Source organism: Monodon monoceros, unplaced genomic scaffold (genome assembly GCF_005190385.1).
Source record: "Monodon monoceros isolate NGI ecotype Baffin Bay Population unplaced genomic scaffold, NGI_Narwhal_1 Super_Scaffold_7, whole genome shotgun sequence".
NCBI lineage: Eukaryota > Metazoa > Chordata > Mammalia > Artiodactyla > Monodontidae > Monodon > Monodon monoceros.
The window spans coordinates 53,366,191-53,380,223 of NW_021703784.1; the positions used below are offsets into that span (position 1 = coordinate 53,366,191).

Sequence of the window (14,033 nt, forward strand, 5' to 3'; positions counted from 1 at the left end):
CTTGTTTGATCTGATATCTGTAACAACTCATTTTCAGTTGGGGAGGCTGAGGCTTAGAGAAAAGTAAATTGATCAACGTCTTACAGTTGGAAAGTGGCAGGGATGAGTATGGAACTAAGTCTTCCTAAAGTATCTATTACATCACAACATACTATCTCTGTTAGTTGTTCCCAACCCAGATTACACGTCCGACTCACTCATGGTGCTTTTCTGAAATACAGTTGCCCAGATCCTACCCAGACTTTTGGAGCCAGAATTTCCAGAGGGGTAGTTTTGGGGTCTAAAGGGATTTGGGGGATGAGAAAGAAGAGCTCTCTGTGGGCTGTGTTAGTGGTTGAGATTTGAGCTGGCAATGGGTAGAATGTCTATGGGCATTACCTAATGCTGACCTCCAGCGTGGCTTCAGTGTGTGCCTGGGGGGATGCATAAATGATTGGAAGAAGCTGTAATTGAGGGCCTGTGATAGGTGGCGCTGAGTTGCAGAATTCCATGTGGGAAAGCCTGGTTCCTGTGGTTAGGATCTGGAGCCTTTGGTTTATTCTAAGAAGTCCTGTAGCATTTAGTTTGGAATCTTTTCCTGGCTGCATTTTCACAACCGAAGTGGAATTCTCCAAGCTTGGGAAGAGTTTAGCAAAGTTAATTTTAAAACTGGACTACGTCAGTGTTTATCTCTCCAAGTTTGGAGTGTTTTACTGCCTTGAGCTTAGATTAGGTCATCTGAACCAATGAGAAGGGCTTCTTAAAAATAAATCTTAAAAAAAAAAAAAATAAGGTCAATGATTTGTGCTGAAACTTGGATGGCTGTACTGCAACCTGGGATTTTGTAATGTCAGCCTCATTTCCCATGTTACCAGAAAGCCAAATGGACTTGGCCAAAGATAGGGTTAATATTAGGATGGATGGTTTTGCAGGCTTCTTTTTTCACTTTATTTCCTCAAGTCTGTGATCTCTAGTTTCATGAAATCAGATGATTCGTTCTTCTTTTTCCTTAGCCACAGTTTCTAAACTGTCTTAATGAGTGGGTTGGGAAATCTTACTCTGACACTTTCTTTTATTAATGATAACTCATGTTTGTAAATCTCTCTAGCTTCTACACAGCACGTACATTTTCTTTATCTTCGTTAATCCTTAAAATAATAAGAACAATAGTAATAAAAATAGTAATAACAAATAGTACTAACACAGTAGTAATAACCATAAAAAGTAACAGCTGTAACCGAGCTACTATTTATTGAATGCCTGTTAGTTACTACATATTATATTAGGAACTTTGATGTTTGTGAAATGTGCCAATTTTTCAGGGAGATAAATATTTCACTTTGTAGACAGTAAACTGAGGTAGTTCAGTTTGAGTAACTTGCCCAAGGTCATCTGGTTAGGAGTGGCTGATCTGTGATTATAGCTTTTTTCTATGATTCCAGGGACCTTTCCACTGATACTCTTGTGCTCAGAGAGTCAAGGACTTGCCCAAGGTCATATGCTACATGGTTGCGGTGCATGGAGTCTGCATTTGAACAATTGTCTCTTGACTTCTGGACTGTGCTCTTTAATTCTTCTAAGTCCTCAGACACCATGTACTGTTTGAAGGCTCCCATCCTAGAGATGTTCAGACTAATGCCTTTAGTAGAACTGATTTGGTTAGTTCTTTTAACTTATTTTAAAACAAATTTGCATTTAATGACCTCCATTCATATTCACTTAGTCTGCAGAAGGCATAGTGCATGTAGAAGCAGCTATATTGGAGTTCAAGCACTGGAGGTTATCACCATTGACCATCCCTAATTTTGGGACCTTTGGTAAGTTGCTCTACCTTCCTTCACCTCACTTATCTTACCCGTAGTATGGGTACATAATAATATTTGTCTCAGAGAGTTGCTGAGTGGATTATAAGGCTAAAGGTGTGAAAAAGGTTATGTAAACTACAGCTTTATTAAGAGTTGGAAGTAATTTTGTGGCTATTATTGCTTGCAGTCATGGTTTTCTTTTGGAATCTGTGATTAACACTTAAGAGTTGTTATGAGATTTACAAAAGAACAACTCTTAATGGGATTCCTCCAAGATAGAATTAAAGAATGATCCTGGGGTAAAATACCTTTCTCTTCCTACATATAGCCTGTATTTCCTGTTGGTTTAGATAGGGCTATTAAGCCAGATTAAAGAATTTGTGCACTGAGGCTAAACAGACCCAAGGAGAGGTTTCCTAAGGAGTTCTTAAGAGTTCTCTGTAATGTCAGAAGCAGGATTCTAAGCTCTGGACGTGGGCCTGGACCTCTGGAACAAATACTCTATTTGAAACTGAGGCCAAAAAGGTAAGCCTCTTAAAACTACAAATGTCAGATACTCTTTATATGTTCATGTGTTAAGTGATTTCACTTTCCTGGGGCTCTTTTCTATAGGCTATTCATCCTCTGAGCCACTGTCTTTCTGTGTTTCCATTACCGAAGTTTGTTTTGTATTTGACATTCCGTGCCTGTGATGGTATATTATATGGCATATTCATAGCATATCATAGAAATAATATATAAAATATAAGATATATAACTATAAAACAAAAATCTAAGTAAAACATAAAAATAATACAAGTAAAGCATAAAAATAACATAAGTGTTCTTCTCTACAATCTTTTAATTGACTAGATCAGAGGAAATTTAGGAACAGAAAGCAATTCCAAAGCCCTGCGACATGTCTCATGCATTCTAGCTATGAGTAAGACAGATGGACTTATGTCATAAATGAACCATTTATGAACCGTAATAAACCGTTCCCTTTCTCAAAGCAGCTGCTTCTGGAAGGGAAATTGCCAAGTGTAAAAATAGCTTAAACCCTAGCAATTGGCATGTAGGCAAATGGTTCTCACTAAGATACTAAGGAAAGAACCTTTGGAATCAGACCTGGGTTCAAATCCCAGCTCTTACTAGCTGTATGAACTTGAGCAAATTATTTAACTGCTTTTTAGTTTCCTCATCTGTAAAATGACAGTAGTAATAATGTATCCCATAGGATTATAAGAATTAAGGAAAATATTTTATGGTTATAGTATCTTATACATGGTAAGTTCTTATTTAATGTCATTTCTTCCCATTATAACAAAGTATGTTTTCTTGATTCAACTTGAAATTCTTTAGGGGAGGTAAAGTAGTAGAATGTAAAGGGCCTTGGCTCTTGATGCCACACTTTTTGAATTTGAATTACTTCAAGAACTGTAGGCAGGTCCATGCTTCAATTTCCTAATCTCCAGGTAAAGTTGACTCTCAGGATTGTGGTGATTATATGAGATGATGTATATGAAGTACCTATTAAAACTGTGGGATGCTGTGTCAGGAAGAAATGTAGATACAGGGCTTTGAGAGTGCTGATCTTTCTGTTTTCAAAGACATTTGGAGTGTAGGAGCTGAAAGGGCACTTAAGATCATTTAGTTCATTCTCCCCATTGTTCAGATGAGAAAGCTGAGCACCTGGACTGTATGGTGTGGTAGAGGCAAAACTGGCCTGGATTCTAGACCTTCTTGTGTGTCCTCCCCCCCCCACCCCGACCGCTGCCCCCTGCATTTTGCTGCTTTTCATCAGGGTTATATTGGGTCTGTGGAGGCATTAGGACCTCAGAATATCTTTTGGCCAGTGTGCTGAGCTACCACAGAGCAGGATTTTAAAACGGGATTGTGAAAATCATGTCAGAGCTGATAAAAATGGAACATTTATTCCTGCCCTGGAGAGAATTTGCATGTCTTAGGCAGATTCCTTAGACTCCTTGTCAAGTTGAGTTAGGTGTCTGATTGTTTGTTCCTTTCTTCACTCAGTGTCTGAGCACCTATTTTATGCCTGGCTTTTGCTAGCTGTTGGGGATTCGTGATAAATTAGACATGGCCCCTGAACTTAGAATTCAGTCTGGTTGGAAAAATAGACCCTTAAAATAGGCAATTACTATAATGGTGCTGTGGGAACAGAGGGGAGGGTGAAGAACTCCCCAACCTAGAGATCAGGGAAGACTTCACAGAAGAGATGACCTTTAAGCTGAGACCTGACAAGGATAAATAAAAGGGTTTGTATGGTGAGGTGGCAAGGGAAGGGAAAGGGAAAGGCAGGATTCACAGGCAAAGGGAGTAACTTGAGACAATAGGAAGAGGTGTGGGAGAGCCCATTATGTTTGGTGAACCATCACTGGTTCAGTGGTGTAGAATGTGTGAAACATAAGTACAGGCATGCCTTGGAGATACTGTGGGTTTAGTTCCAGTTTTATTGTGATGCTCACTACCACAATAAAGTGAGCATCACAATAAAAAGAGTCACATGAATTTTTTTGGTTTCCAAATGCATATAAAACTTATGTTTACACTATACTGTAGTCTATTAAGTGTACATTTATGTTTAAATAAACAATGTACATACCTTAATTAAACAATATTTTATCGCGGGCTTCCCTGGTGGCGCAGTGGTTGAGAGTCTGCCTGCCGACGCAGGGGACATGGGTTCGTGACCCGGTCGGGGAAGATCCTACAGGCCGTGGAGCGGCTGGGCCCGTGAGCCATGGCCACTGAGCCTGCGCGTCCGGAGCCTTGCTCCGCAACGGGAGAGGCCACAACAGTGAGAGGTCCACGTACTGCAAAAAAAAAAAAAACTTTATTGCTAAAATATGCTAACCATCATCTGACAATGCGAGGTTGCCACAAATCGTCAATTTGTAAAAGGTATAATATCTGTGAAGTGCAGTAACTCCAAGCACAGTAAAACGAGGTATGCCTGTAGTGGGAGATAAAGAAGATGTAAGTCTGTAGAGCAGAGTTCTGAAAGTCTTTAAAAACAAGAGTTTATTTTTTAGAGCAGTTTTACATTCACAGCAATATTGAGTGGAAAGTACAGAGATTTCCTATAAACCTCCTGCCCACACATATGTACAACTTACCTCACTACCAATATCCTATACTGGGGTGGTACATTACAATATGTGAACCTACATCAACACATCATATTCACCTTAAGTCTGTATTTTACGTTAGAGTTCACTCTTGGTGTTTTACGTCTATGAGTTGAACAAGTGTATGTATATAAAGACAAATATCCACCATTATAGTATCATATAGAATAGTTTCACCACCCTAAAATTCCTCTGTGCTCTGGTAATTCACCCCTCCTTCCCCTCAAATCTGTGGCAACCAGTGACCGTTAATACTGTCTCCATAGTTTTACCTTTGCCAGAATGTCAGATAGTTGGAAGCATATGGTATATAGTCTTTTCAGACTGGTTTCTTTCACCTAGTAATATGTATTTAAGGTTCCTCATTATCTTTTCATGGCTTGATAGCTCATTTCTTCTTAGTGCTGAATAATATTCCATTTTCTGGATGTATCACAGTTTACTTATCCATTCACCTATGGAAGGACACCTTGGTTGCTTCCAAGTTTTGGTAATTATGAATAGAGCTGCTGCAAACATCCACGTGAAAGTTTCTGTGTGAACAAGTTATCAGCTCCTTTGGGTAAATAACAAAGGAGCACGAATGCTGGATTGTATGGTAAGAGCATGTTTAATTTTGTGAGAAACTGCCAACGTGTCTTAGTGACTGTACCATTTTGCATTCCCACTACTAATGAATGAAAATTCTTGTTGCCCCATATTCTTGTTAGTATTTGGTGTTATCAGTTTTGGATTTTGGCCATTCTAATAGGTGTGTAGTGGTTTTTCATTGTTGTTTTAATTGCAGTTCCCTAATGAAATACAATATTGAGTATCTTTTCTATCTATATCTTCTTTGGTGATGTGTCTCTTCAGGTCTTTTGCGTATTTCATTAATTGCGTTTTCTTATTGTTGAGGGTTTTCTTGTGTATGAAATTATAGCTTTTATTTTTAAAATTTTTATTGGGGTATAGTTGACTTACAATGTTTTGTTAGTTTCAGGTGTACAGCAAAGTGAATCTGGTATACATACACATATATCCATTCTTTTTTAGGTTCTTTTCTAAAAGCATAGTAATAATATATATTACTATTATATAATGTAATATATGCCATTACAGAGTATTGAGTAGAGTTCCCTGTGCTGTGCAGTAGGTCCTTATTAGTTATCTATTTTATATATAGTAGTGCAAAGGCCTTGGGGTTGGGAGGCCGAAGACCTCAGTCCTGGCCCCAGATCTGCTTCTAACTTGCTCTGTAACATTGGGCAGGCTACTTAACTTCTTGGAACCTCTGGCTTCTTCTGTCATATGGGCACCAAAATCACTACCCTGCTTGTCACACCGTTGTTTTGAGGCTCCAGTGGACTAGGTCTAGCTAATACCAAGGCCAGAAAGTCTTTTGAGTTGGAAAAGGATTATATTAGTTTGCTAGAGCTGCTGCAACAAATTACCACAAACTAGGGGTCTTAAATAACAGAAATTTATTGTTTCAGTTTTGGAGGTTAGAAGTCCAAGATCAAGGTGTTTGTAGGGTTGGTTCCTTCTGATACCTGTGAGGAAAAATCTGTTCCATTCCTCTCTCCTAGCTTCTGGTGATTTGTTGGGCTTGAAGAAGCATTGCTCTGATCTCTGTCTTTATCTTCATAAGGTGTTCTCCTTGTGTACGTTTGTCTTCAAATATCCCCTTTTTATAAGGACATTGACTGGATTAGGGGGCTGACCCTACTCCAATTTGACCTAATCATATTTTAAATAATTATATCTGCAATGGCTCTGTTTCCAAATAAAGTCACATTCTGAGGTACTGGGAGTTAAGAACATATGAATCTTGGCGGAATACGAGGGTACGACAAGGGCACGACAACTCTTTAAATATTGAAGCTTTTTATGCCAGACCAGCAGAACCTTAGTGAACACCTACTGTATGCAACACCCTTGATGATTACAAATATTCAGACTTAGTGATTCTTTAAGTTTGTAGCCTAGGGAAGCAGCATAGTAGAGTGGTTTAGTGCTCAGGGCCTGGGCCAGACGGCCTGGATTTGGGTCTGACTGCTGCCAGTTACTATCCAGTTGATCTTGGGCAAATAACTTAGTCTCTGTGCTTCAGTTTCTTTATCTGCAGAATAAGGATGACAGTACCTAACTACAGGGTTGTTGTGAGGCTACAGTGAATATTAATAAAGAACTTGAATTAATTCATAAGATACAAGGATATACTTTACAGCACAGGGCATATAGCCAATATTTTATAACAACTTTAAATGGAGTATAATGTATACAAATATTGAATTACAGTGTTGTTCACCTGAAACTAATATAATATTGTAAATCAACTATAATAGAAAAAAGAAGGAACTTGAATCATTGCACATGATAAAATATTAGCTATTCATTTAATTAAAACAATTTCCAAATCTAAAATTCTGTAATGTAGAGAACCTTAAAGTGGTCCATAATCAAGGATCAAACAAGCAGAAGCAGGTTATATAAGCTCATAGGATGTAGGATGTCTGGGTTGGAAGGCTCTTTAGAGACCATCTACTTGAGTCTTCTCATTTTGCAGATGGGGAAACCAGGGTTCAGAAAAAAGGAAGTGACTTGCTCTGGGTCAACTGACTCATTTGTATCAGTCCTTGGCCTCTAAAGGAGCTTAGAGCTCAACAAAGAGCTAAATAAGCCTAAAAATGTAGTAATGTTTTTATCTCCTTTTTCCTGTTTCTCTTACAGCAAATAAAAAGAAGGAGAAGGAACGGCCAGAGATTTCTCTTCCTTCAGATTTTGAGCACACGATTCACGTTGGTTTTGATGCTGTCACAGGCGAGTTTACAGTAAGTCCTGGGCCACAGAAAGACATTTGGTCTTTCAGAGTTCTGGCTATGCACTGTTAGATTTAATCCTTTCCAGACTTCCTGATGCCTCTATCTTTGCCCGAGACCCTCATTACTATCTTCTTATAGTAATGAGAGGGACACGTTCCTCCCCTCCAGAATTGTACTAGAGAAGCCTTTGAATCTCTATTCCTTAAATAGACCTCGGTTAAGTGGCCCCTTGGCATCAGGCTCTGTGCTGGGCACTGATGATCCAGAGACAAATCAGACATGATTGCTGCCGTAAAGGAGGAATAGCCTGGTGAAGGGGCAAATACCACAAGAAATGACAGATATAGTAAGAGATGTGTTATAAGAGAGACCAGTGTGGAACTCTGAGGGCAGAGAGAGAAAGGAATGACTAAACCCATCTTTAGCTGCCATCAGTTATCAGAGTTAGTTCTGAATTTCATTCAGGGTCCCCTGTGATTATGCCTTGCTGACAGCCTTGCATGTCTCTTTTATAGGGGATGCCAGAGCAGTGGGCCCGCTTGCTTCAGACATCAAATATCACCAAGTCGGAGCAGAAGAAAAACCCGCAGGCTGTCCTGGATGTATTAGAATTTTATAACTCGAAGAAGACCTCCAACAGCCAGAAGTACATGAGCTTTACAGGTATGGGGATTGTGTCCAGGGCAGTCTAGGAAAAAAGAGGTTTTCATCTTAGTAGATGCCTATTGGTGTGGGGTGGAGGAAGAACGTTTTTCAAAAGAGTGGAGATGGCACGTTCACTAAGATGGAATTTTGGAATTTGAGAGCCAAGATGATGGGTTTTTGCATCAAACTTGAGTCTTTACTCTGAAACTGCATGTTTTGAAAAAGTACTGTGATATTACGTGTTAAGAACATAGACTTTGTGCTAGAAGATCTAGATTCTGATACTCACTATGTTCTAGTAGTCAGTTCATTTCTTTGAGCTTCAAAATGAGAATAATAATTCCTATCTCAAGAGGTTGTAATGAGGATAAATGAGCTCATTGATACGAAAGTTCTTTATAGGTTGCAAAATGGCACCATGAAAATGTAGCCATCATTATAAACTTTGTTTTCAATATTAATGAATTATGTGATGACATTTAATGTGTATCTTTTAAGTAGGCAAACGCAATTTCTTCCTCAAGAAACTGATTTTTATCAAATGAAAAATAGGCCAGTAATAATAAATGTTCTTTAGGTGTACTCTTTCTCTCTCTCTATATATAAGGGACTATGTTTTTCAGAATGTTTTTAATTGCAAAATTGGGATTAGAATCCAGGTCTCCTAATTCCTTGACCAGTACCTTTTCAGTTTACCACTTGCTTCTAGTAACTCTATTTGGAGCACCTCCTTCCATAGCAGAGAGATTTTTCTTTTCTTAGGCAAGTCATAGGAAGGCCTACATTTCTGGAAACTTGCCTTGTATATAGCATCTTAGAATGTTAGGGCAAGAAGTATCTTTAGTATATACCACTTCCAGTTTCCCCTTGTTTTGCAAACATTAGAGCCCAAAATGCCTTTCTAATGTGGCTAAATTAGTGATCTCTTAACCACTGGTCTCAACTCTGAGTCCAGTGCTTTTTCTGGTGTTCATGCTGTCTCATTCAAAGGGCAGTATTGTTGGGGAAGGTGAGAGCCGGGATGAGCTAGCTAATTTTGAAGGATGCTTTCCCCAGCAAGTATCTGGCTTGCAGCAGTAGGCACAGATGGTGAGGACGACAGACTGCAGCTTTGCTCATGCTGCATAGCGGTGCCCTGGAGAGGGTCATGCATGATCCTAGCATGTTTCCTTCCTGATATCTGGCCCCGCTGGGTCTGTATCACTTCTTCCATTGAGGGACTGGGTCATTCCAAGGCAGTATTGGGGTTGAGGGTTGATGGGTAGGAAAGTTTTCTAGGTTACGGCTTGTGTTTTCAAGAGTTTGTTGTGGAGACTTCAGATTAGAAGCTGGCTTTGAAAGCCTCAGCAGCAAAGTCTTTCGAAGAATCTGTTTTTATGTGTATGTGTGTAGATGTGTACAAATACTATTTATGTATATGGAAGCATAGCTATGTGGGTTTGCATATGTTTGGAATTAAAGTCCACTTAAGTATTTATGAGTGAATATGGGTATAGATATACACATTCAGGTAATTGTGTATATGTTCCTCCATGCATGCATAAATGAATAACATTGAGTGTATATGTATAGAATGTATAGATATGTGTCCATACAGCTACTTCTGTGTGTATAAATTTGTGCAAATGTGTGTGTGTGTGCACATGCATACACACGTGAGGGATTTTTTGTTTTCTGTAAGTTGAAGACCAAGGCAACTCCAAGCAAAACTGTATATTTGGCACTTTAAAAAAAAATTTTTTTTAAATTGAAGTATAGTTGATTTACAATGTTGTGTTAATTACTGCTGTACAGCAAAGTGATTCCGTTATAAATACATTCTTTTTTAAAATATTCTTTTCCATTATGGTTTTTCACAGGATACTGATTATAGTTATCTGTATTATACGCAGGACCTTGTTGTTTATGGCACAGTTATTTTTTTATTTTGTATTTTTTTGCGGTACGCGGGCCTCTCACTGTTGCGGCCTCTCCCGTTGCGGAGCACAGGCTCCGGACGCACAGGCTCAGTGGCCATGGCTCACGGGCCCAGCCGCTCCGCGGCATGTGGGATCTTCCTGGACCGGGGCACGGACCCGTGTCCCCTGCATTGGCAGGCGGGCTCTCAACCACTGCGCCACCAGGGAAGGCCCCCCTTTTTTTTTTTTTTTGCGGTACGCGGGCCTCTCACTGTTGTGGCCTCTCCTTTTGCGCCTCACAGGCTCCGGACGCGCAGGCTCAGTCAGTGGCCATGACGCACGGGCCCAGCCGCTCTGCGGCATGTGGGATCCTCCTGGACCGGGGCACGAACCCGCGTCCCCTGCATCGGCAGGCGGACTCTCAACCACTGCGCCACCAGGGAAGCCCTAGCACAGTTATTTTTAATGTCCTATCTCTCATTTTCCTATTTCCTTTCTTCTCATGCTATTAATTATGATAACACTACTTCAATTTGTATATGCTTGCACATAAACCATCTCATTTGATTCTCATGACGGCCTTGGGAGATTGGAAACGCAAGGGCATTATCCCCATTTTGCAGACTCAGGGAAATTAATTAGGCTCAGGGAAATTAAGTGACTTATTCACAGAACCTCAACATATCAGTTGAGTGATATACCAGTGTTGGAAGTGTGTTTTCAACTTGGGCCTTTAAATCCTTCGCTGTCTAAAAGCCCAAGCACAATCCTCCGTGCCAATTTTTTGTTAAGTTTCCTGTCTTTTCATCACTTTATCTTCTGTACCAACTAGTAGCTAATGTGATAAGCAAAGCCTAGACTAGATTGACAATGCCAGGTTCTGGGTTTTAGCCCTACTTTGCGACTGATTTATGTAACCTTGAACCAGTTTCTTTTCCTCTGAACCCTAGTTTATTTATTTGTAAAATGAAGGGATTGCAAGTACTTTCTGCTCTGTCATTCTGTGCTATGGAATTTTATTTTTATATACAGAAATTGTACATCACATTTAAAAGGAGCAAACGTACTTATTTTTTATATGGTGGAGATATATTTATTACCAGAATACCCAGTCCTCAAAAATACTAGCAGTACATAAGGTTAGGGGTGGTGCAAGGAAGGCATAGTATTGCACTTGGTATAGAATGTGCTTTTGGACAAGAAAAACAAGTGAATTATGTTTAAGCTATATCCTGAATTGATTTATCCAGAGTACAGCTGGCTATTCAGGGTTTGTTTTAAGAACATATTGTCACAGTTTATGGGTTCATAATTTGTCATAGGACCAAAGAAGCTATACCTGATACTTTCATGTATGATGGAATTGAGATCTTGGACATTCTCTGGGCTTGTTTCTTGGTGAGGAAGATGTAGGATTTGATATAATATTTCTTCTCCTTAATTCCCATTGGTGGTGAACTGGTGAAATCAATTTCTTCTTGGACTTTTAGGAATTAAAGAATAAATTCAAACAATACTTGGTCTTTAAACTTATTTTCTTGCTAAGATTTCCATTGGGTCTGTTTCGTAGTTTATCAAGTCTAAGATATCATTGATTGTAAGGTGCATTGTTATTTTACATGCCCCTAAAGAAAAAGAAGCTGCCAATTAAATCATGAAATACTTTTGATTGTAGGACACATCTCTTTCTGAGATGTTAATGTGAAAAAATACATGTCTCGGAATTAATAAAATATGGTGATTATCTGATTGAAGGAGCTTGGACCTATTCTTAGAAATAAGACCCTGCCTTTAATTATACTTGAGATGACTAATGCATCTCTTTTCCTAAGGCTTAGTCTTTCTCTCCTTGTGGGGAATAGACATGGATATAGGAGGACCCTTTCTAAAAGCTAAAGCCACATGCTGGTCATGATTTGTTATAGATGGCTCAGGGTGATGCCAGCCAGGAGTTCTTTCCCTTTCTCTTAGAATGCAGGAAATTTCCTTGATCATTGAGGCCTGATGATGTGGATATAGTTCTAACCTAGTATTTAGAATTAGACCAGGATTCAAATCTTGACTCCTAATAACCTTTGTGTTAAGTAATTTGTGGACAAATTACTTCTCTTCTCTGAACATCAGTTTCCAAATCTGTGAAAGTGGACATACTAATAGTACTGAGAGCTGTAGTGAGGATTAGAGGACATAATGTGTATAATGTGTTTAAAATGGTGTTGGGCCTGTAGTACCAGTAACACTGTTATTATTCTGAGCTTGGCAAGTGCTTTAGTGAATAGGCTTCCTTAGGTCTCAAGAAAGGATTAACTGTAATTGTTTACTGACTGAGTCCCTTGTCTTTTTCCTTTTGCAGATAAATCAGCTGAGGATTATAATTCTTCTAACACTTTGGTAAGCCTTTATTTCCTCTATTCTGATATGGGCAGGTACGATTTTTTAGGGATCAAGTCAAGTGTGGTAGATGCAGAGCCTGGGCTGGGGGGTACTCATCATCTTAGTCACTTTCCCACCCTGGGCCTCAGAGTAAAGGAATTGGACTTAATAAACAATAAGCATCCCTTCCAGCTTTAATTTATGAATGCTCTAGAAATCCTAACCCTGGAACCAGAAGAACTGGCTGCTAGGCTCAATTTTCAGTTTTCACTTTGACCCTTAGGAAAGCCAGTTTGCCTTTCTGAGCTTCAGTTTTTTCATCAATAAATGAGAATGATACACTTTACTTAGAGATGTTTTCAAATAGCTGCATTTAGAGGAGAATTCTTTCTTTTGGGTTGGTTGGGTCTACAAAACCAGGATTAGGGCTAATTGTTGAAGGGAGCAGATCCTATTAATTTAAGGTCATTCATTCTGTCCTCTGAAGTTGTAGTGAATGCCCTATCACTTGAAGGAATGTGATAGGAGTCACTGGTGACCTCAAAGGTCCCTCTGCCCTTCATAACTTACAAATTCTGTTTTCCAAGGCAGATTATAAGATGAGATGCTGATGTATCCGAAAGGGTCTTAATGGCTATTAAGCTGTGACTTATATACTAGAATACTGCTATTCTTTATATCCAGTGTTGTCTCTTGTGCAAAGTTGGTTATTTCATATTGATTTACTAAACATTTGCAAAGCCCCTATTCTATGCCAGGTCCTGTGTGGAGAAGTGGCAATATAGGGATGAATCAGACATTATCCCAACTCCTAAGAATCTCCCAATCCTGTAAGTGACATGAAGGCACAAACAGTTACAGTGCAGCATGCTAAAACTTCATGAGGCCAGGAGCTATGTTTGACTTGTCAATTACTGGATCCCTGGCATCTGGCAAGTAACAATTTACTGAATAAAAGGTTGGGTGTATAAAGAAAGCTTCTTGATGGTGCGGTCTGAGCTGAATTAGTTATCTTGGGGAAGAATTATGAAGAGACAAGCGTATTCCCGACAGAGAATAATTAGCATGTGCCAAGACAAGGAGGTTCATGAGGTAGGCTTGTACAGAGAACTGCAAGTGGTTTGTTATGATTGGAATGTGAAGTGTGAAGGGACTAGAGGTGGCTGGTGGGGAGGGGAGGGGAGGCAGGTCAGATCATGTAGGAATTTTAACTTTATCTTAAAGGTAATGAGAAGCTATTGAAGAATTTTAAGTGGGGAAGTCATACATTCTAACACAATACTGAGTCACCATCCAAATACTTTGAACCATGCTTCCAGCAATGGGGATTGGTTTATTCTGAGTCATTTATACTGTAATCAATGATAAAAAATGTTCATATGTCCATTGCCTTGTAGCATA

General features: G+C 39.3%; 1 protein-coding gene across 8 annotated transcripts in view; it reads left to right on the forward strand.

Annotated features, from left to right (window-relative positions):
• PAK1 (p21 (RAC1) activated kinase 1) overlaps window positions 1-14,033 on the forward strand; it is a 155,063-nt gene that overhangs the window by 91,995 nt on the left and 49,035 nt on the right. For all 8 annotated transcript variants that reach the window (XM_029209060.1, XM_029209061.1, XM_029209062.1 and 5 more), the window contains exons 3-5: window positions 7,625-7,725; window positions 8,232-8,379; window positions 12,613-12,650. In XM_029209060.1, the coding sequence (XP_029064893.1) occupies window positions 7,625-7,725; window positions 8,232-8,379; window positions 12,613-12,650 (287 nt within the window). The remainder of the gene's footprint in view (window positions 1-7,624; window positions 7,726-8,231; window positions 8,380-12,612; window positions 12,651-14,033) is intronic.